At 41.6% G+C, this 23,978-nt stretch overlaps 1 protein-coding gene across 1 annotated transcript in view; it reads left to right on the top strand.

Moving 5' to 3' along the window:
* The window catches only part of kif19 (kinesin family member 19), a 119,014-nt gene extending 100,111 nt beyond the window's left edge, over nt 1-18,903 (top strand). The window contains exons 17-20 of the mRNA XM_034194719.1: nt 7,730-7,853; nt 11,582-11,967; nt 12,481-12,649; nt 18,440-18,903. Coding sequence (XP_034050610.1) covers nt 7,730-7,853; nt 11,582-11,967; nt 12,481-12,649; nt 18,440-18,567 — 807 coding nt within the window. The 3' untranslated portion in view covers nt 18,568-18,903. The remainder of the gene's footprint in view (nt 1-7,729; nt 7,854-11,581; nt 11,968-12,480; nt 12,650-18,439) is intronic.
* Nucleotides 18,904-23,978: the final 5,075 nt, after the last annotated feature.

Below are 23,978 nucleotides of genomic sequence, written 5' to 3'. Positions count from 1 at the left end.
GGAGTGCTCCGGCAGTACGGGGTCCGGGGTCCTTTGCTAAGGGCTATCCGGTCGCTGTACGACCACAGCAGGAGCTTGGTTTGCATTGCCGGTAGTAAGACAAACCTGTTTCCAGTGCACGTTGGCCTCCACCAGGGCTGCCCTTTGTCACCAGTTCTGTTCATTATTTTTATGGACAGAATTTCTAGGCGCAGCCAGGGTGTAGAGGGGGTCCAGTTTGGAAACCACAGAATCTTGTCTCTGCTGTTTGCGGACGATGTGGTTCTGTTGGCTTCGTCAAATCAGGACCTTCAGCGTGCACTGGGGTGGTTTGCAGCTGAGTGTGAAGCGTCCGGGATGAAAATCAGCACCTCCAAATCCGAGGCCATGGTTCTCTACCGGAAAAAGGTGCTTTGCCCTCTTCAGGTCGGTGGAGTGTCCTTGCCTCAAGTGGAGGAGTTTAAGTATCTCGGGGTCTTGTTCACGAGTGAGGGATGGATGGAGCGTGAGATTGATAGACAGATCGGTGCAGCATCTGCAGTGATGCGGTCGCTGTATCGGACCGTCGTGGTGAAGAGAGAGCTGAGTAGGGGGCAAAGCTCTCGATTTACCGATCGATCTATGTTCCGATCCTCACCTATGGTCATGAGATTTGGCTCATGACCAAAAGAACGAGATCGTGAGTACAAGCAGCCGAGATGAGTTTCCTCCGCAGGGTGGCTGGGCGCTCCCTTAGAGATAGGGTGAGGAGCTCGGTCACTCGGGAGGAGCTCAGAGTCGAGCCGCTGCTCCTCCACATCGAAAGGAGTCAGTTGAGGTGGCTCGGGCATCTTTTCCGGATGCCCCCTGGACGCCTCGCTGGAGAGGTGTTCCGGGCACATCCCATTGGGAGGAGGCCCCGGGGAAGACCCAGGACACACTGGAGGGACTACATCTCTTGGCTGGCTTGGGAACGCCTTGGGGTTCCGCCCGAGGAGCTGGGGGAGGTGTGTGTGGATCGGGAGGTCTGGGCGGCTTTGCTTGAGCTGCTGCCCCCACGACCCGACTCTGGATAAAGCGGAAGAAAATGGATGGATGGACATCAAGACCTTGCTCAGACTTGGGGTTAATGAGCTAACGTTAGCATTTATGTTGGCATATACAGTGTAACTGGAAACTACTCACAGTGCTTAGTTCGTTCCACATTTTGTTAAACTTAGGTAAACACATTTTTTCCCTCCAAATTCTCCTCACAACACACCATAATGACAACATGAAAAACATTTTTTTTTTACAGATTTATTAAAAATAAAAAACTAAAATAATAAAAAAAAAACAATTTGCTCAACACATTGTTGATTAATCTTTTGAAGCAGTTACAGACTCAGCATAAATCTAAGTTGTCATGATTAATGTGTGACATGTCCTTTCAATCTTCTTGAATATGATGCCACAAGCTTGGTGCACCTATCTTTGGGCAGTTTTGTCCATTCCACTTTGCAGCGCCTCTCAAGTTCCATCAGGTTGGATGGGGAGCGTCAGTGCACAGCCGTTTTCAGATCTCTCCAGAGATGTTCAATCGGATTCAGGTCTGGACTCTGGCTGGGTCACTCAAGGACATTCACAGAGTTGTCCTAAAGTCACTCCTTTGATATCTTGGCTGTGTGCTTAGGGTCATTGTTAGGGATGGGTATTGATAAGATTTTATTGATATATATTTATATATCAATTCTGCTTATCGATCTTATTCCTTATCGATTCCCTTATCGATACCTCTTGTGAATTTTCTGTGTACTAAAAATAGGCTTTACAGGTTTTCTTTGTCAACAACATTTTATTGAGTCTTAAAGTAAATAAATATGAAATTGGTCACTGGATCCTTAAACTCTGGACATAATAAACTTTACATCGTGGATCCTTGATCTCTGGACATAAATAGAAATAAACAAAATCTGTAGTTTTGTCAAAAGCTTTTCCTTTCAGACATTATTGGCATGATGTCACTCCATACATCTGAGCTGAACCCTTGCAGCTGTACTGTGCTGCACGTCAGCATCAATGTAATTCATGAAGAGCGCAGGCCGTTTCATTTTGGGAGGAAAACGTTTTAGTTGATTGCAGTTTATTGTCTGTATTACAACATTTGGAAAGAGGTGTCATTTTATTTAAAGCAGCGATTCGCTTTGAAGTTATTAATTCCGACCGGACTCTAACATGGCTCGGCAGAGAATGGTGCAGCGTCTGGAGCTGTGCCAACGGATCGGAGGACGATTCTCGTTTCTTGACTGCAACAAGACAGGAGTCTCAGTTAGTGACTTTAATCCACACAAAGGGACTCATGATCGACATATTTTAATGGCTTTGAGAGGGGTTAAGAAGAAGAAGACTTGCCCTTTCTGAAGAGCGGAGAAGCAATGAATCAACGAAGCAGCAGCTCGAAGCACTGCTTCATTGGTTCAACCTTCAAAGTGGAGTCACGCTGCAGAAGCGGTTGATTACAGACCCGCTGCAGCATCTGTAATCAACATAGAGAAATGATCGTTTTCCCGACAAACACCCTCAAAAACAATGGCCGCTCTGAAGGACCAATAAGGGAATCGTTAAGCAAAAAGGCTATTCATATCGGTGGATCGAATCATTTCTTAACGATACCCGAAAAAAAACCAGTTCTCGATAACCAACCCCAGTCATTGTCCTGCTGAAAGATGAACCATCACCCCAGTCTGAGGTCAACAGCACTCTGGAGCAGGTTTTCACCCAGGATGTCTTTGTACATTGCTGCATTCATCTTTCCCTCAATCCTGACGAGTCTCCCATTTCCTCCTGCTGAAAAACATCCTCACAGCATGATGCTGCCACCATCATGCTTCACTGTAGGGATGGTGCATGGTTTCCTCCAAACATGATGCCTGGCATTCACAACAAAGAGTTCAATCTTTGTCTCATCAGACCAGAGAATTTTGTTTCTCATGGTCTGAGAGTCTTTCAGGTGCATTTTGGCAAACTCCAGGTGCGCTGCCATTTGCCTTTCTAATAAGGGGTGACTTCCGTTTGGCCACTCTGTCATACACGCCTGATTGGTGGATTGCTGCAGAGATGTTGTCCTTCTGGAAGGTTCTCCTCTCATCACAGAGGAATGCTGGAGCTCTGACAGAGTGACCATCACTGCTCAGGGAGGTGACCAGTAAGACCCTTCTCTCACGATTGCTCAGTTTAGACGAGCGGCCAACTCTAAGAAGAATCCTGGTGGATCTGAACTTCTTCTACTTATGGATGATAGAAACCACTGTGCTCATTGTGACCTTCAAAGCAGCAGAAATGTTTCTGTACCCTTCCACAGATTTATGTCTCGAGACAATCCTGTCTCTGAGGTCTACAGACATTTCCTTTGACTTCATGCTTGGTTTATACTCTGACATGTACTGTCTACTGTGGGACCTTATATGTAGACAGGTGTGTGCCTTTCCAAATCATATTCAATTGACTGAATTTACCCCAGGTGGACATGTGCAGAAAAATGTCACAATGATCAATGGAAACAGGATGCACCTGATCTCAATCTTGAGCTTCATGGCAAAGGATGTGAAAACTTACAGTTGTGCTCAAAAGTTGACATACCCTGGTAGAATTTTTGCTTTTTTGGTCATTTTTAAGAGAATGTGAATGACAACACAAAAACTTTTTTTTTCACTCATGGTTAGTGATTGGGTGAAGTCATTTATTGTCAAACAACTGTGTTTCCTCTTTTTAAATCAAAATGACAAGAGAACTACCCAAATGACCCTGATCCAAAGTTTACATACCCCTGTTCTTAAAGTAGACCTGCATTGAAATAAATGCAGTCAGATCTTTGGACCAAAAAATGACATATTTACACATAAGATCCTTCTGAATGTAGTCAAGTAAATCTGCAAGCCCAGATCTGTCATTCAACGGAGAAATCTTCATTTAAAAATGACAAATTTACAGCTAAAATTTAGCCCTCCGCAAAACTGTCATCACATCCAGGACGCTGCTGAGACGTCAGGGAAAAGACCCTATCCCAGCATGCATTGCACGCGCCAACTGTAATTTGTGGATTTACGTCAGTTTGCATCTGCACCTTTTTCTTGTCTTATACGGAAGGATCTACTTTTTTAAAACTTCATATTGTCTTGCGGCACGTTTGGTGAGTACACATTTCTTTTATTTGTGCTTGAAAATTATTTTGGGGGACTTTTTCATACGCCCGTTTGACTGAGTGGTGTCGCATTGAAAAGCTGCTGTCTTTCGCCTCCGGTGTTACCGTCGCGGGGTACGGAGGCGGGACCCGCAAAGAATCCAAGTCATTAAAAAAATATAAACCTCTCTCAGCGGCCACGATTACCGAGACGTGCGGCGCTGCGGAAAGTCTTTCCTTGCAGCAACAGGTGTCACCGGCCGCTCCGCATCAAAACAGCGAGCGTATTCTCTGGACTTGTGCCAAGTTGGCTGCACCTCCATTCAGTAGACAGGGACGTGGTGCCGGGTGCACAGCAGACACGGGGGTGATGTGAGTGGCCCGCTTCAGTGTTTACCGAGCACGTAGACTCAGTAAGCACAGCGGAGGCAGAGAGCGAGGCGTCGGGGAAGAATGTCGCCCGCTGTCGATGTCGCCGCTGATCTGAGCATGCAGAGCTGTATCTCACATTCATTGCAGCTTACTTTTGGATGCTGAAACCAGGATGAGTATAACAGTAACATTACTAACAGATAAAATCAATTTCAGTGCAGGATCGGACTGAAGGCGGGAGTGCTCCGTCTTCTGCCGGATGTCACTGCAATGACCCGGATGTACAAACAGTTTTCACTGAGGGCCAAATTTTAGCTGCAAATTTGTCATTTTTAAATGAAGATTTCTCCGCTGAATTACAAATTTGGGCTTGCAGATTTACTTTACTGCATTCATAAGGGTCTTATAAATACATATCAGCTATTTCTTTCTGAGATCTGACCACATTTATTTCAATGCAGGTCTACTTTAATACAGTGTATTGCCCCCTTTAACATCAATGACAGCTTGGAGTCTTTTGTGGTAGTTCTGGACGAGGCTCTCTGATGGTAAAGCTGCCACTGAATATGTTTCGGACTTTATTTACATCAATTACAAAGAACTACAAACAATATGGCACTTTATGGTAAATCTGCATGGAATACAGTTCTCAAAAAATGAGTGATTGCAAGAAGTAGAAGAGTGAGGAAAGCCACCAATACACCCAGACAACCCAGAAGAAGTTATAGGCTTACGTGGCTGTGATTGGAGAAATTATGCACAGTGCAAGCTTTGCATTTTGTATCACCAGTTATCCATCTTCATGATGAAGTAGTATCAAGGAGGATTTTCTTTTAAGAAAACCTGAAAGTTTAGCTCCAAATTGACATAATGTACATCTGAGATGCAAGCCTGGATTTGATGTGTTTTGGTGAAAGAACTTCCTTCTCTGCTCTACTCCACTATGAAGCTAAGAGTAGTGATGCAAAATGCAAAGCTTGCACTGTGCACAAATTCTCCAATCACATCCACATAAGCCCATAACTTCTCCTGGGTTGTCTGGATGTCTAGGTGGCTTTCCTCAATCTTCTCCTTCTTGCACAGTCACTCAGTTTTTGAGAACTGTCTACTCTATGCAGATTTACCATAAAGTGCCATCCTGTTTGTATTTCTTTGTAATTAATGTAAATAAAGTCCAAGACATATTCAGTGGCAGTTTTACCATCAGAGAGCCTCGTCCAAATCTACCACAAAAGACTCCAAGCTGTCATTGATGTTAAAGAGGCAATACACAGTGTTAAGAACAGGGATATGTAAACTTTGGATCAGGGTCATTTGGGTAGTTCTCTTGTTATTTTGATTTAAAAAGAGGAAACACAGTTGTTTGACAATAAATAGCTTCACCCAATCACTAACCATGAGTGAAAAAAAAAAGGTTTTTGTGTTGTCATTCATATTCTCTTAAAAATGACCAAAAAAGCAAAAATTCTACCAGGGTATGTCAACTTTTGAGCACAACTGTAAGTTTTCACATCCTTTGCCATGAAGCTCAAGATTGACGTCAGGTGCATCCTGTTTCCATTGATCATTGTGACATTTTTCTGCACATGAGTTGGAGTCCACCTGGGGTATGTGAACTTTTGAGCACAACTGTATGTACATGTGATTTCTTAGTTTTTATTTTTAATAAAATTTTAAAAATCTCAAAAAAATGAATTTTGTCCATTTTGGAATAAGGCTGTAACATAAAATGTGGAAAAGTGAAGCGCTGTGAGAACTTTCTAGATGCATCGTATGTATTTTTTAAGAACATTATCAATCCCTTGGCCCACAATGGAGACGTTCAGCTCATGCTAACATAATGCCAAGCTCGCTCCAAGCCAGTTATACAAGATTTTATATGAGATTGTAGCTTTATCAAAATATGTGCCTTTACCAAAATAACAGTGATGCAAGACAGTGACATCATTTACCACTTATGAACTGCAGCTGGATTCAGTGTATATAATTTAGAAGGACCTTGAAACTAATACTGAGGTTAGAACCCTCGGAAACCCGGAAAGACCCGACACAAAAAAAAAAACCCTACTTCCAGAAAATGTGCATTCATGAGATTATCTCGGAGACAAATATGGATCAACTACTTCACATATGACAGTAGCGCGTTTGGACTCAATGAAATTTTCAGAGATTTTTGCTGATGTGGGGTGCTTCTGATTTAAGAAAATGTACATATAAAGATATTACATATAGTACTAATGTTGGTAAAAATTAATTTCAAAGATGAGTTTTCAACACTCATAACGTCTCACTAGTCGCAAACACGACTGCCACGGCTGTGACTGGCTGACATGGCTGTCAACTCGGATACCTCACTTGCTCGGTTACTCAATTTCCTCACAAGTTTCCAAGCGACTATTCTGTCCCGATGGAGCATTCAAGGCATTTTTATCAAAGCTAGAAGTCAGAATTTCCAACCTTCCAAGGGTTTTGAACACAGCAATATCTCTAAGTATTTTCCTGATAAGTGCTTGATTAAAGTGCAGATTATAGTCAAATTTATTGGCTGTGATCTTAATAAAGCTATTTTATTTATCAACTCCTATTTAATAAATACTATGACTAAAGAAACCTACCGTAAACCTAACATAATTAGCTTTAGTTATTTGGGACATTTTAATATACTTCATTAATTTCACACATTTACTAATATAGTTAAATATTTTTATTTTGAGGGTTGTCAGATAGATTAGAGTGGTTTTATCAGTGGGGATGGAGCCTGTGTATGTACGATTTATGATTCTGGCAGCATTTCATTTGACTGCATGATGAGGCGCACATACTGTGTTTATGCTGTTAAATAAGTTACTAAGATTTTTCCACCCACTTTTTGAATATTGGCTTGTGACATTTGGAGGAGGCCAGGTACAGCTGTAGGAGGTCCTCCAGGAAGGCACAACAAATGGGTATCTCCTGGATTGGATACTGTTAACTGCTTTGAAACAGCATTACCACACCGCCACAGCTTGTCGCTTGTCTTTTGAAATAACCACCTACTTAAGGGGACACTTTGTGTTTTAAGCTATTTGAGTGCATCTTAGACTGTTCAATTTCATCATTTTATGCACGTCAGAAGTCATGAAAAATGGTGTTTTGAAGCCCAAATACAACTCACGTTTTGAGGGAGACAGGCTGACGAGAACTGAAAACAAACTAACAGTGATGTGTTTTTGATGTGTCCTCTGTATCTCATTCATGTAGTTGCAGCATGTTGGTCCTGAGAGCTCACTGAGCTTCAGCCACCTCAGTCTCAGCATCAGCAGCCATCTGGATTCATCGCCCGAGAGCAGTGAGGCGGGGCCTGATGCCCGAATTGCATACAATGGTACGTGTCCAAACAGAGGCATAAAACTCTGGCTTCAAAAAGTAGAAGTCCAACCACATATTTGTTCCATCTTCCTAATAAACCACCTGATTGTAATTAGTTCAACTCTTCAGGCAGGTGGATGAGCTAATTATTGAGATCGCCTGTTTTACATACATGGTCGGGCTTTTCCTTTCTGAAGGTGGAGTTTTCCACCTCTGTGCCCAAACCATTCAAAAAAATATGGCCACATGAAGAAACATAAAGTGAATTATTGGACCGTGGGCTTCTGTCAATCAGGAGAGGTAACGAGTGAAGTGCCCACAGTATGTATTATTCCTATAGAAAAGTGCCAGCTTTGTTGAAGATCTTTGTCGAAGCTGGCACGTGAGAACATTCCACCATGTGATAATAAAGCAAGAAGTGTCTCTGTGTCTGTGGCTCGCATATCTCTCACACTGTTTTTGTATTATTTATTTCTTTGATTTATTTTTTCCTTCTCTCCCTGTGAACGCGTTAGAGATGTGCATCTGTTTAAGGCAAAGAGTGGCTCATCTTTGTCGATGATCTTTGTCGAAGCCGGCGCGTGAGAATGTTCCGCCTTGTGTGTAATGCGTAATGATGATGACTTCAAAATAAAGGTTTTGAAAATTAATCCCTCAAATTTTCATAATAAAGGATGCACATTATCAAGCCATATCTGAAAACTGAGAGAGATATGTGAGAGATACGTGAGCCACACACACACACACACAGACATTTCTTGCTTTATAGATAGATGATTTTTCCAGCAATTGTGATGAACAGATTTCATAGAAATTAGTGAGCAGACAGACAATGCTCTGGGAAAAAAGTGATTTAAAAGTGATTCATTTAGTAATCAGGAATATATTCCAGAATTGAAGTCAAGAATAATGTTTGGCACATATGTAGAAACATTTTACTCAGAAGGTTGCAACAGGATGTTGATGAAATTTGGTTAGCAGATGGATAATATCCAAGAAAATGGGGCATTGATCCAGAACATATTTTAGATCCAGGATCCAGAAGAAATTTTAAGCATTCAGGAACATGTAGTGTTAGCGGCGGTATAGACTCTCTCAGCACCTTCTAGTTTTAAAATTATATTTATGTTTGAGGTGTTGTGGTATCCTAAAATATACAAATGCATGTTATTGTGAAAAAGTTCATTTTCTTGTCAGTTATTTTAGAAAGTGAAATTTTTATATATTCTTGACTCATTACATATAAACTAAAATGTTTCAGACATTTTTATTTTATTTCAATATTGACTTTAATATCAATCCATATATAACTGGGAAGTTGACTTGGTATTGTAGCATTTCTAAGCTTTCATGGTTGCCTCCATGGCAAATATTTTTTTTTCTTGGGTGTGTCCTCAAACTCATTTAATCCATCCATCCTCTATACTCACTTACTCCACTTAAGGGTCACTGGGGGACTGGAGCCTATTCCAGCAGTCATAGGGCATGAGGCAGGGTACACCCTGGACAGGACGCCAGTCTGTTGCAGGGAAACTCAATTAACGATTGACTTAATAATAATAATAATAATAATAATTAGAAGCACTCAGAGAGTGCAAACCTCCACCAAGGCCATGGGGTCACTGACGCCATAACATCTACACGCCGTGGAATCATTGAACCTAAAAAAGTCTAACGATGTTTGCTCAGTAGTAAAAAAAGTTTCATCTGCTGTGACTGGATAGCATGTATCCTTAGCGCTTGGCATCACAGTTTATTGCAACTTGCACCTTTCCCAGAAGCTACTGTCATCTGAGCACTGATATTGATATTGCATGTGCTTATAGACAAAAACAAATAAGAGACAAAATTCAATTTATTATTCAACTAAACTGCAAATATATGAATTTTTTAACATTTATGAAACACTTCTCTAAACAAGGCCATAGGGTCACTGACCCTAAAGAGATTCCCTCTGTTATGTGTCGGACGCAGCCCGGAGAACCGACCAGCGTTTGAAGGACCCAGTATAAAATAAGCAGAGCACGGTACAAAAGGATAACAGAGTTTAATAAACATAACAGTGATGTGATAAATATAAAAGTGCGCGGTCTGGCGTGGTGGATTGCGGTGCACTCCCAGCAGCGCTAACGGTCCGGAGCCAGAACCAGTTCGGACCCCAGGACCCCGCCGACACCCCCCAGGTGGCCGCGACAAACCGAGTCTGTGAATGAAGAAATCATCTTGTGAGTCCACACTCAACACACAGAGAGAACGCTCAAAGGTGTACAAACAGCAAACACTTCCTGGCTTAATTACTAATCAGCTTCCCACCCTGCAGGCATGGAACATCCTGTTCACAAACTCACTGCAGTGGAAGCTAATTAAAACGACCAACATAACAGCTCAATACAATAAGGTGTGAGGGACACCACATTTACTGACTGTATAAATGTTAGTCACAAAATCTAACGTACCTCAGGAAGTGTGCTGACGAGCGTGAGACCTCACCCCCTCCTCTTTCACAGACCATGCATCAAACCTGGACGTTCTCTGCATCCACTGATGATGAGATGGCTCTTGAGACGATGATCTCACCCGTCTGGTCACAAGGTCGAGTCTCTGGCAAATACACACTGTGTACTCCAGTCTTAAATGCCACCATGTTCCAATCCATGTAGATGCACCACAGCTGTGAGTCCTGACGAGCCGCAGGTGATCAGCCTCAGGTGATCAGGGTGAGGTCCTGATAAACTCAGCTACACAGCCACTCAGTCCCAAATACGCACCACCTGGGAGGAAAACCAAAAGACAGAAACAAAAGACACAAAAGCCAGCCAGGCACGCCAGCCACAACACCCTCCTTGGCACAGTAATCTATTCAATAATTCAGTGTTACAACCAAAACTATGATACATACACTTTTCTTTCCTTTATATTTGACATCCGTGACCATGAAAACATACCACTAGAACTTGGAATCACTTTTATGTCTTTATTAGTTCAAAAGTTATTGTATAAAAACGATTTTTCGGTAATGGCGGTTTTCTTCAGGATCTAGCTCCATAACATTTGAAGCTACATCAAATCTGATGACACCTTACTGAATCAGTACAGATTCAGCTACAATTTGGTGTTAGTTGTGCGTCTCTAGCTTCATTTGTCACCTCACACTGACACATTTTCTATTTTCCCTATATTTTTGCATATTCTGGATCACCAGATCCGGAATCCGGATCTGATCATCACCAAACTTTGTTGTTTGATAGAACATTTGACTATGTTACACCCTAATGTTTTTCAAGCCTTTCTGACTTGTTTTTGTGGAGTTAGAAGCTAGAATGTCAAAATTCCCCCTATCCCCGCAATGGTGAAGAATCCTTTAAAAAATTCCTGGATCCGGATCGTGATCCAGATCACCACTAAAATTTAATCACTTGTTCCTCTTGTCATTTCCAACCACTCCACAAAATTTCATCAACATCCGTTCAAAACTTTGAGTTATCCTGCTGACAGACAGACAAACAAACGCGACCAAAAACATAACCTCCTTGACGGAGGTAATAATGATAATGATAATAATAATAATAATAAATGGGGACTTTTGTTGTATGTTTCTCCTGAAGTTTGTCACTGGTGCCTGCTGTGCTAAAATCTACTTAACTAAAAATAACTGGAGTTGAATGACCGACTACTTTGGGTTCTAAGGTGCCCTGTAGCTCATGAATAAAGTGATATAACAGATCTGTCTTTGGGTTTTCACAGAGAGGCAACAGATATTAAACGGCGTCCAGAACATTGTGATGAAGGCAGCTTGTCGATGCTCCAAAGTTCTGGAGCTGGACGGCTCACGGTTGCCCCCTACCCCATCTCCTCTGGACCCAAAGAAGCAGAAGGGTAACTTCGCTTTGAACGAGGCACCCCCCAAAGGTCTGGCCATGCTGCGTGGCCGACAGCCGACCCCTGAGCTGAGACATGCCACCTCAGATGATAATCTATCCAGCAGTACTGGGGAGGTTACCCTACAGGCAACCTGGACACGCCCACGCAACCGTCACCTCATAAACAAGAACCGAACCCCCCGTGAAGTGGACTTTGAGGCTCGGCGGAAGAAGAGGCGCTCACGCTCTTTTGAGGTGACTGGCCAACCAGTGAGTATTTTCACTTTTCTGCAAGTAATTTTGAGAAAACAAGTGGCAGCATTGTGGAACAGTGGTTAACACTTGTGCCTCCCAGCAAAAAGGTCCTGGGTTCTAGATCACCAACACCCAGTTCCTTTCTGTGTGGAGTTTGTATGTGTGGGTTTGTTTTGGGTACTTCATAAGGGTGTAACAATTCCCTGATATGAATTGAAAATTGGTTTTAAACTAAAAGATGTGACTACATTGACACACGGATGCCTGGCATGATCTAAATGCATGTTTACAAGTTGATGGTCCATTCTTTATGTGGAAGTAGAAGGTGTTATGCCCTATGTACCGTAGGCCAACGTGACTCACGTTTTGTGTCTGTGTGTTTAAATTCTGATATCCAATCCAGTAATTTTCACCAATGTCTGACCATTACTGCTCTGAAATATGGGATCAGCGCACCCCCAGTTAAAAACAATGAAGAAATACACAAAGGATTGTCTTTGCTGAAATTTATGCTCTTCTTCCATTTAGGTGCCTCAAACAAAGATGGCCACAGTGCAAAGGTTCCGTCCTCTGGACAGCACATCAGACCCCCACCTCCACATCAACGGCCATACCCACCCACCCATGCTGCGCTCTCAGTACAGAGGGGCCGCCCCTCTTTCCAAAATCAGGGCACCTCACAACAACCTGCAGACAGGTACAACACAGTACGGTAGATATGCGAAGAGTTAAAACACTTTCATACGAAGCAAAATATTCCAAATATTTTTTTCATGGGGTTGCACGGTGCTCTCACTTTTCTGCAGAAGTGCCTGCCAGCATTGGTGTACAAAAATATTACACACACGAGAAATGTAATAGTTGACAGAGGTGGCATGACTTCAGATTTTTTAAAAGTCGACAGTTGTCATGAATGTAGAGTCGAGGATGACTAACTACTGATGTCATTAAAAATACAAGAAGAGAGTGATTTACTTTCATAATCATGATCTACACAAATTAACACATTTATTGACTGTTCAACATCTTTTACAGAAAGAAGCAGAACAACAACAGCAACACATATATACTACAAGTTCTATTTAATTCTATTCCTGTATACAGTGTCAAATCGCAATGTAAATCACCCCAAGCTGTTACACAAGAGTAAGGACAAACCTTACCCACCCCCTGAGCAAGCTCAAAGGCAACAGTGGTCAGGAAAAACTCCCTCAGGTGTTTTTGAATATAGGGAGAAACCTCAAGCAGACCAGACTCATTGGGGTGACCATCTGCTTTGGCTGTCCTATCATTAACAAATGAAATAATCACAACAAAGAACTGTCACACATGCAAGGACAGAAATGTTTTAGCTGAGCAACCACACACAGTTACAGCGACCACTGGGTAGGTGGTGTCAGTGATCAGTGTCAGGTCAGTCACTTAAGGAACACTCTCCAGATTGCATCCATATGATGCTTTCTGAAATCCTTTGTCTGCTCTGGATTTCAACAGTTCCCTGTAAATCTCACATGTCCCAGTTCTGAAAGGATCTCGGAAGATCAGGTGGATGGCCGAGGGATGGACAGAACACAGTACAACCCCAATTCCAGTGAAGTTGGGACATTGTGTAAAATGTAAATAAAAACAGAATACAATGATTTACAAATCCTCTTCAACCTATATTCAGTTGAATACACCACAAAGACAAGATATTTAATGTTCAAACTGATAAACTTTGTTGTTTTTGTGCAAATATTGCTCATTTTGAAATGGATGCCCGCAACACATTTCAAAAAAGTTGGTGCAGGGCAACAAAAGACTGGGAAAGCTGATGAATGCTCAAAGAACACCTGATTGGAAACAGGTGAGTGTCATGATTGGGTATAAAAGGACCACAGTGGTAAACATACCACTGTCCCAGCTTTAAACGTGCCTGGAGCCACAGCTGGAGCAGTGTGGGTCTGCATCTCTGAGTGGAGAAACTGCAAACAGAAGCTGTGGAGATCTGTGTGCATGTTGGTGGCACCACCTGCTCTGGTTCCTCATCCAGAACAAAAGAGGGATCATCTCCTTCATCATCAGAATCCATGCTGTCTCTCGACATGCTGCATGCTCCGTCTTGCTCCAGTTTTTTTTTTAAAGTGCCATGGTCACTGCTGTATCACTGTATTATGTTACTAAGCCATATATATTGATTTATAACAGAAAACTGTCAAAAGGGGGAATAAATATAAGTGTAAGGATGATTGAATATATCAGAGCAGTAAACTGATCAGTGCGTGTGAACTCCGCGCATTGACTCCCCATGTTTGGTTATTCCACGAGCTGCAGCTGATCCACAATGTGAATTCTGCCTTCCAGAACAGCTCTTTATATAATCATTTGAATTATCTACCTGTTGTCACATGTACAGAAGGGCTGGATTGTCATTCCTACACTCAGATTGTTATATTTAATAAAAAATAATAAGCGCGCACAGGAGCTGCAGCTGTCGCTGCCACTGCATTCAAGTACTGTTGGAAATTAGACAACTTTTTGTTGTTTCAAATTCAGCAGTTGCTTGTGGCAAAAGAATTAATTGTATCCACACAAAAGATTAATTCTTCCCCATATATCATCAATTTCATCAATTTTATTTATATAGCGCCAAATCACAACAAACAGTTGCCCCAAGGCGCTTTATATTGTAAGGCAAGGCCATACAATAATTACCTAAAAACCCCAACGGTCAAAACGACCCCCTGTGAGCAAGCACTTGGCGACACTGGGAAGGAAATACTCCCTTTTAACAGGAAGAAACCTCCAGCAGAACCAGGCTCAGGGAGGGGCAGTCTTCTGCTGGGACTGGTTGGGGCTGAGGGAGAGAACCAAGAAAAAGACATGCTGTGGAGGGGAGCAGAGATCAATCACTAATGATTAAATGCAGAGTGGTGCATACAGAACAAAAAGAGAAAGAAACACTCAGTGCATCATGGGAACCCCCCAGCAGTCTAAGTCTATAGCAGCATAACTAAGGGATGGTTCAGGGTCACCTGATCCAGCCCTAACTATAAGCTTTAGCAAAAAGGAAAGTTTTAAGCCTAATCTTAAAAGTAGAGAGGGTGTCTGTCTCCCTGATCCGAATTGGGAGCTGGTTCCACAGGAGAGGAGCCTGAAAGCTGAAGGCTCTGCCTCCCATTCTACTCTTACAAACCCTAGGAACTACAGAAGCCTGCAGTCTGAGAGCGAAGCGCTCTATTGGGGTGATATGGTACTATGAGGTCCCTAAGATAAGATGGGACAATCTTATCTTATAAGATTGTCCCAATATAAGGTGCCTGAACCCAGGTGAAGCTGGCCCCCCCACCCAGATAACAGGCTGAGTTTGCCCTGTAATTTCCGACGGTACATGAACGCAGCAGCACTCACAAACCGGCGTCTGCACTGTGTGAAAACATTCAGCTGGTCGAACGAAGTCAAACTGAACAATAACATTACAAAAACTAAACAAACGATAACAACGTCAAGAACAGCAAAACGAAACACGGATGAATTGAGGTTTTTCGCTGCCCTTCGTTCAAATTTTTCAACAGTTTAAAAATCTGACGAAGAGCCAGCTGCAGGAACAAAGCTGTGCGAAGGTTTAAACGATGCCAACAAAAGTCAACGAAAGTCCAAATTTCTTGTTTTGTCAGGGCTTGTTGCCCTATGTTAAGTGCCATGTGACGGCCATAAATTTTGCACAGTAAAATATACTCTACTGCATCAACGTTGTGTCCCCAGTCCAAATAGAGTTAAATATACTATTTCACAGTTACTCAGTCAACTCTATCACAGTATAAAATCAAATCCATCATGCCGTTGCATGACTCTTACTGGAGTATAAAAATTGATTTGACAAGACAACAGAGCTGATTTCCTCTTACAATAGTGTATTTTACTCTTTTTTAGACTGGGACCAAATTTTATCCCGGCAGAGTAAATTTTACTCTGCAAATTTACTGTGAAGTTTTTATGAAACTACAAAATGGTCTAACAGCATGCAGAACACAAAGCCCCAGGTCCCTTTTGCTGATGGTCCGCATCTTCATCAGCAGCTTGACTTCAGACAGAGAACATAGTAGAAATAAATCAGCCAGTAAAAATCATTTAACAATTAAGACCCCGTGTCCATCAGCTTTTATTTTTTTTTACCCTGGTGGGAAAACATGGAGGGCACCCAAAAACACTTTATCCCAGCAGTCTCAGCATTTTCACTAAGGGGAGGGAGGATGGGAGTGCTCCTCTTGGGATTTGTTTCTGTGACAACAATAAACAGCTAGCAAGTAACTTTTATATAATGCCTAAATAGATCCTTGTCATTTGATTGGTGGTCACTTGACATACTGGCAATTGTATGTCAAGTGATATTGATCATTCGTCCGATTTGCCATTGTGTTCCACTTACCGTGCAAATTTGGTTCCATACGTTTTGTATCATTTCACACCGCGACCACCACACGCTCACACTAGTGGCATCGGCTCGTAGCTTAAAAACAAATATGGCAGGGTTTGTTTTGGTGAAAGACGACTATTTGAATGAGCTTATTGATGGTACTAATTCGTCTAACACAAAAAAACAAATCTTACTACTCCGTAAGCTGTCTGAAGGCATTTGCAGTATTCGCTGGGATGCTGTCCAATGAAGAGCTCAGCAAATTTCTGTCGCGATTTTACACTGAACTGAGGAAAAGCATTGATTGGATTGTTATTTAAAGTTCATATTGGACTGTTTGGAACCTCTTGACCTCAGAGGGCCAGTGATGCACACCAAAATGTAACTGCTTTTCTTGTGTTTATAAATTAATAAAATATCAAATGAAAGGATCTATTTTAGGCGTTATATAAAACAAATAATGAATGTTTTTTATTTAATTCAAGCAATAGAAAGAATATTTCATTTGGCAAAAAATGAAATGTTCCATTCCACCTTTCACCTCATGAAATATTCTTACCATTGCACTCATAAGCATACATTATTTGTACATTAATGTACAGCCATCTGTCCAGTCTAAATGGATAGGTTTTTGTCTCTGTTGTGACTTTGGGTGGTAAAAATAAACATCTCCTCCCAGTTTCTTGAAAACGTGCTGCAGTGACATCATCCAATCCAATCCAATCCACTTTATTTATATAGCACATTTAACAACAAAAACGTTCCAAGTGCTGCACATACAGTAGAATCACGATAGATAAAACCCCAATAGTCAAGAAATAAATAAAAATAAGAAAACTAACAATAAAAATAACTAAAATGTGCAAGATAAATAAATAAATACATACAGCATACAAAAGATAAAACCAATAAAATCTACCAAAATAAAACAAAACCAATAAAACAGAGGACCACACAACTCACGCAGTGTTAAAAACCAGAGAATAAAAGTGGGTCTTCAGATGAGACTTAAAACACTGCACTGTGGGGGCTGTTCGGACATGGAGGGGCAGAGCGTTCCAAAGTCTGGGGCCAGCCACAGAGAAAGCCCTGTCCCCCCTGGTTTTAAGTCTCGTCTTGGGTACCACGAGCTGGAAATGGCCCTCAGACCTCAGAGCATGCACTGGAGAATAAATTTGTAGGAGGTCAATGATATATTGAGGGGCCATTCCATTCAAAGCTTTAAAGACAAACAGTAAAATCTTAAAATCAATTCTAAAATTAATAGGAAGCCAGTGCAAGATGCAAGAATCGGGGTTATGTGTTCACGCTTCCAGGCTCCTGTTAAAAGTCACGCTGCAGTGTTCTGGACTAACTGCAAACGGGAAAGAGCCCGTTGGCTAATGCCGAAATAAAGTGCGTTACAGTAGTCCAGATGACTTGAAATAAAAGAGTGCACAACTTGTTCAAAAAGGTTGAAAGATAAAAATGGTTTTACCTTTGATAAAAGACAACACCATTGATTTGTTTATGAAATTTAAAATCGCTGTCTATCATGACGCCAAGGCTGGTGACCTTGGGACGTACAAAATCCTTAAGCGGTCCCAAGTCAACGAGGACATCATGGCATCTATCTGAAAAGTTCAGTGATAAAAATGACAACAAAAATGGCTCTCTCTGGAAAAAAAAATGGCTGGGCACGGCTGCTTGTGGTTGCATGCTCTTATGTCTGACTTAGAGCAGTTGACTTTGTGCTAAAACTCGCTTTGTTCATGGGGAGGGAGAGGATGTCCAGTTACGCTTTGACATTTCTTTCAAACACAGCCATCAGTCATTTGTTGCCCTCCCATTTCCCGCTCTGAGAAACTGGGTCACTGTTTTGTATCTTTATCTTTTTGTATTCTTTATGCACAAAACACTGGCAGGTACATCCTGATCCTGATGCAGCGGTCGCATCTTATTAGGTTGTGACATTGGCTTTAAGCCTTTTCCTCACCATGGTGACCCTTCCAGTTGCAATTTTATTACTTTTTGTATTCTAGTCTGATGTTGACGTCAGTGAGTTTTGTCCTTGACCTTTCAGCTGAGCTTTGTTTGAATTTATCTCCACAGGCACAACTGCTGAGTCATCCACAGGTCACACGAATAACATGAAGCGAGGGACCCAGCTGCGTCAGCCCCAGCCGCTCCTCTACATCACCACCACAGGCACCGGGGGGCCACACACACGCAAACACTAGACACTTACCCACTTTTACCATCAACTCACCCAATAGACAATGTGCACTGATGTCACACACAACACACGGTTTTGTGGCCGACGCCATATTGGACGGCAAGCTCCGGGTACACCACGACATGGCCGATGCTGGATCGTCGGTGGACGGCCAAGCTAATTTGTCCACTGTAGCAAAAGCGCGCGACCCTGAATATCAGAAGAGGTATTTAGAGAAAATACAGAGAATCAACGTGGATTGCGACAATATTTCCCTCGAGAGGTTCACCAGTTTTATCAATTTTGAGCGGAAGCCAGACATGCGGTATCCAGACATTTTCAGCTACTTTATCAACACTCCATCACCCTACACAAGAGAAGACCTGAAGACATATAAACATTGGGATGCCTACAGCTTCTTTGCAGCTGGATGTGCTTAGAATGTGGTAATCAGTCAGGTTACTGATGACGTCTTGGTAATAAAAGCCAGAGTAAGTAAATACAATAAAACTCGCCTAAACCGTCATCGTATAAACCGGATATTCGCACTCACCAGACAAAAAGAAAAGTCCCAATGCTTTTGTATGGTTTTCTATGTAATAAACATTGTATATAATAGATTTTGTATAACAGATTTTTTTCACATCATTCAAAACCTCCTGTCTGTCCGATGTACTGGACAAAGCAGTCTGGGTGTGCCCAGTAACAGAGGTATGAAATTCAAATCCAACACGGACACTTGCCGATTCACAGAAAGTGAGTACCGTATTTCCTTGATTAAAAGCCCAGCTGTTTAATTTTTTCAAACCGTACTCAGACACGGGACCCACAGTCTGACAGGCACCTGCCAAATCAGACACCGCAAAGGGCTGTGATTTGTCACTTTCATGTTTTCACTCCTTCTTCTCCCATCATATTTTAAATGTTTTTGCAGTGCGCACACCGATTACATTTCGATCATGGATCATATACATTTGGCAGAAAAGTCCGCAAATATCACTTGACAACACATAGTCAGAAAAAGATGCTCAAATGACCTGCAAGTCATAAAGGAAATTGTACACCTTACCTTTGGTCGGGGATGTAGGCAGAAATTATAAAAAGGGTGGGCCCAGAAAAAATCAGACGGGCCCAACCTTTGGGGTTGTAGGTAAGGTGTAGGTATTATAATACACCGTTTGAAAAAGTATGCCTCGTTTGGACATCGCAAGCAACGTTATCACTTAGCCTACAGCACTGGCAAAGTGAGCACACAGACGCGACACGTCAGACACAAGTACTCTTCATGGATAATGCAAGCTGCAGTGCAGTGCCACACACACACACACACACACACACTCAGTGCAAGTCTGGTAGCCTACTTGGCTCGGCCTAAACCCAAAACATCAATAGGTATTTAAATAAGGCATTGTTTCAAAAATGAATTCCAAATTTAATGATGAACACATCTCAGCCAACTGCACAGACGCTGTGTGCACAGTTACACAGACGCAAAGTATCAGACACAAGCACCCCCGTGGACAATGCAAGCAGCAATGCAACGCTTAGTCATGTAAGTCCTTTAAAATAAAAATTCAAAATATATCCGCAACATGAAAACAAGTTGGCTCCGCGGCCAAATTATGAAATTGATAAACAATGGAAACCATGGCTCGGCGGCCAAATTAACAACCATCAGAACGAACACCAGCATGATTCGTGGCAGTTGCAATATAATATTAATAATTAGGCCTATTTAGAAGAAAAAGTAATTAATGGTCTCACACTTACATTTGATGAATCCCTTTAATGCTACAGCAGGAGACGACGGGGTTTTTGTTGAGCTCTCTTATCACGTCATCATCACAGTCCAACGATTCGGTCAGTTCTCTTTCAAGGGAAAGCATGGAGAGTGCATTCAGTCTGTGAGTCAACATGGATGTTCTGGTGGACGTTTTTATCCGATTAACAGTAGAAAATAGCTGTTCGACAGTGCGTGTTGTTATTGGCATTGTGATGAGGGCCCGCAGAAGGCTATTTATTTGAGGTAAAATGTGCTCCCATCGTTTATCGTGGAGTTACATTCAAGAATAACTCGCGATAAACGAAATCCGCAAAGTAGTCAGCGCTATTCTTTGCAATTATTATAGATATTTTAAGGCTGTAAAACCCCTCACTACACACTTCATACACTTTTCTCAAACAGGCATTAACATTTTCTCACTTTTTTCTCCTGTGTAAACACTCTTTTTTCTTCTGTGCAAGAAGATTATAAACAGACACACACAGAACACAATGCGTGTGCTCTCCCCTCGCTCACTGCCTCCCGAGGTACAGATGCGGGACCCGCAAAGAATCCAAGTCCTCTCTCGGTGGTCACGGAGCTCTGCGGCTGCGGTCAACATCCGGATCAAAACAGCGAGCGTAGTCTCTGGACCTGTTGCCAGATTTGGCGCAATTCTGCACAGCAGACATGAAGAGGTGGCCCGCTGCTGCATTTTGTGAGCCCGCAGAAAGCACATCGGAGGCAGTGAGAGCAATAACGGTGATGCCGACCGGTGCCGCGAACGGCCCGCCTGATAAGGACGCTGAACACAGTGCGCCGTTTAAAAAAAAAAAAGCATGCAAAATTGCACTAAAAAATCCGCGAAACTGCAAGGCCGCGAAAGGTGAACCGCGTTATAGTGAGGGACCACTGTACTCTGAAAATGAATTAATAAAAATCACAGACGATGAACCAGAATTATTAATTGTCGCATCAGTGCTAATGCAATACCATATCATAGGAATACAATGAGGCAACACAGGTGACTGTTGAGTGTCGACTCAGCCTTCTCATTGGATGGGGTGGGCCTGGCTGACAAGTGGGCGGGCCCAGGCCCATCCTTGGCTACGCGTAGCCTTTGGTTTGGAGGTTGATGATTGTAGAATGAAGAGCTCATTGAGGGACAAATTAATCAAGAAGAAGCATAATCCAGAAAACTGCATAAAGACATGATGTAGAACTTTAAAACTGTCACACACATCGACATCATTGCATGGCCACAGTGTTGCAGAAACACAAATCAGGCTTTAGGATTTTAAGGTTCCACTCTGCAGCTGACTTAGAAGAAAAGATTGACTCGGCCAAATGTATTCTTTTAATGCATATAATGCCTGCTGCTTATTAAGGCAGGTGTTTATTTTTATATTTGTGTAGACAGTCATAAATAAAGCGAAAGACCACACCTGCTAAACATAAAGTTCAATCATTTGCTGTTCAGGCAAAGCGGAACTTGCCGTCCAATATGGCTGTGTAAGCACATATAACGTGAACCGTGGCGTCACCTGCACTTTTTCTATACTAGCAACTAAACCAGCCGAACCCTAATGGAAAATGCAAGGACATTAACCCTAATCCCCAGCCTCAAATACCGCTCAACCCAAGTTGCCATCGCGGTTCATTTCTTGTTATTGTAATGTCAGGACAAAGTCGGCTGCATCATGAATGCAACACTGTGCTAATGTTTGTGGATTCTGGCTACATTTGATTTGATAACATCAGGCTACTTGCAGTGGTGGGCTCAGCTAACCTAAAAGTTAGTTGTTGTAACTGCTAATCCACTAACTAAAATATTAACTGCAATAACACTAATTGCTAATAAACCGCTAAGATATTTAGCTGAAGCTACTGCTAACCACTAACTTTTATTCTATGAATAGACCTTATCTGTATCTTGAGAATGGACCTACATCCAGGGAATGCAGAATACAAAATCACAAAAAATAAACAACTAATGATATGAACTGCTTACATGATTTACTTCAGTCATTATGTTATAATGCTCAATCCAAGCATTACAATTTTGGTTTAGTTTTGTAACATGTTGCAAAATTACATCTTATGTTAATGAAGAGAATTTATTTATCTGGGAGAAATTCCATAGCAAATATTGTCTCTCCCTTTGTCCTTTATCAACCACCGTGCAGACAAACTGCAGGAGGAAGCGTGTGTGCATATTCGTGAGGTTCTGAGCAGCCTCCTTTGCTTTTTCTCTTCCTCAACTTTTTAGCAGGTCTGCCACATTTCACTACCTCTCCTCCACGTCTTTGGCATTTGTGAGGTTGATGTGCAGCTCAGAGGAAGCCCCCACATGATCTGTGATATTACCACCAAATGTAGGTCATGGCATCTGATCACATGAATTTCGACCCATAAGGGGTCAAAATTCTAAAATTATTTCCAGACAGCACAACTCGATGATACTGGCAATAGAATATTATGAAGCCCTTATTTGAATGCTAAGGAATAAAATTATAGTGGTGCCAAAGAATTAATTTTAACTTAAATCTTAAAAAACTCAAAGGCTGTACAGCTTTAATGTTTATGGAATAGGAATGTAATTATAACATATTTAATTATAATCGCATTTTTACCTAGAATATTTATTATCTGTATTTCTGTAACATTAGCAGATAGATTATGCACTTTCACACTGATCTGGATCAAACTGCACTTATGCTTTTCGTAAGGCAAATTTTCCACTGTTCTGTGATACACACGCTATTGCTACAGCCCGTGCATTCACAAATACACATTATCTGATAAAAATGATTTAAAAGCAAGAGATGGGGGAAAATGGGAAAATCACATTGTTCAAAAAAGCACATTGTTCAAAACAATGTGCTTACTAATGGAGTGATTGTTTTTTTCCCCAGAAGTGCTGTGAGTACCTGGTATGAGCATGCTTGCTCGAGATACAGATAAGGTCTTTTTAGCTTTTGAGTTGGGCTTTTCTTTAGGTTCTAAACCCTAAAAAAACCCAGACCTAAAGAGCTGAAATCTACATATGCTGAAGCATAAACATAGAAGCTACCAAAAAGGTTTAGCATGCCAAGGTTAGATGATGACCAATGCGCATTAAATAATTAAATGCACAAATTAAACACTAGCTTCATTTCGACATGCAGTTTATTCACATTACAACAAATATTAAATAACAGAAATATTAAGAAATAAAAATACACATGAAAATATTTTTTAACAATCTAGTGCATTAACTCTGGCTTGACCTCCTCCTCCTCCTCCATCACCTTGAGGTGATGCGCATTTCCTTGACGCGATGTGTGAATTTTGCTTATTGGATTAGGTTTTGCTCCAACAGGGGGGAAAAATGTTTGATTTTCACATTTACAAATGTTTTTGACCATTACACTGTATTTTACAAAAATGATTTTTCAAAGTTTGCTCATGAACATGTTAGCTTCGCTAAATAGCTGTTAGCCGATTAGCTAACTGTGCCCACTGCTGTCTTGCTTGGGGGGATTTCTGGATTATTAAACTGTGATAAATATAAATGTCATTACTTTTATGGTTCATGCAGCAATGATGCAACACCAAATCAGAGAAAAACAAGACAAAGAAAGCTGAGAGGTTGAGATATAAATGGTTTAAAATCTGTACAATGAGTAATGTCA

This window comes from Thalassophryne amazonica, chromosome 18, assembly GCF_902500255.1.
Source record: "Thalassophryne amazonica chromosome 18, fThaAma1.1, whole genome shotgun sequence".
NCBI lineage: Eukaryota > Metazoa > Chordata > Actinopteri > Batrachoidiformes > Batrachoididae > Thalassophryne > Thalassophryne amazonica.
Note: the sequence above shows the minus strand (reverse complement) of the source record. Positions and strands in the feature narration are given on the sequence as shown.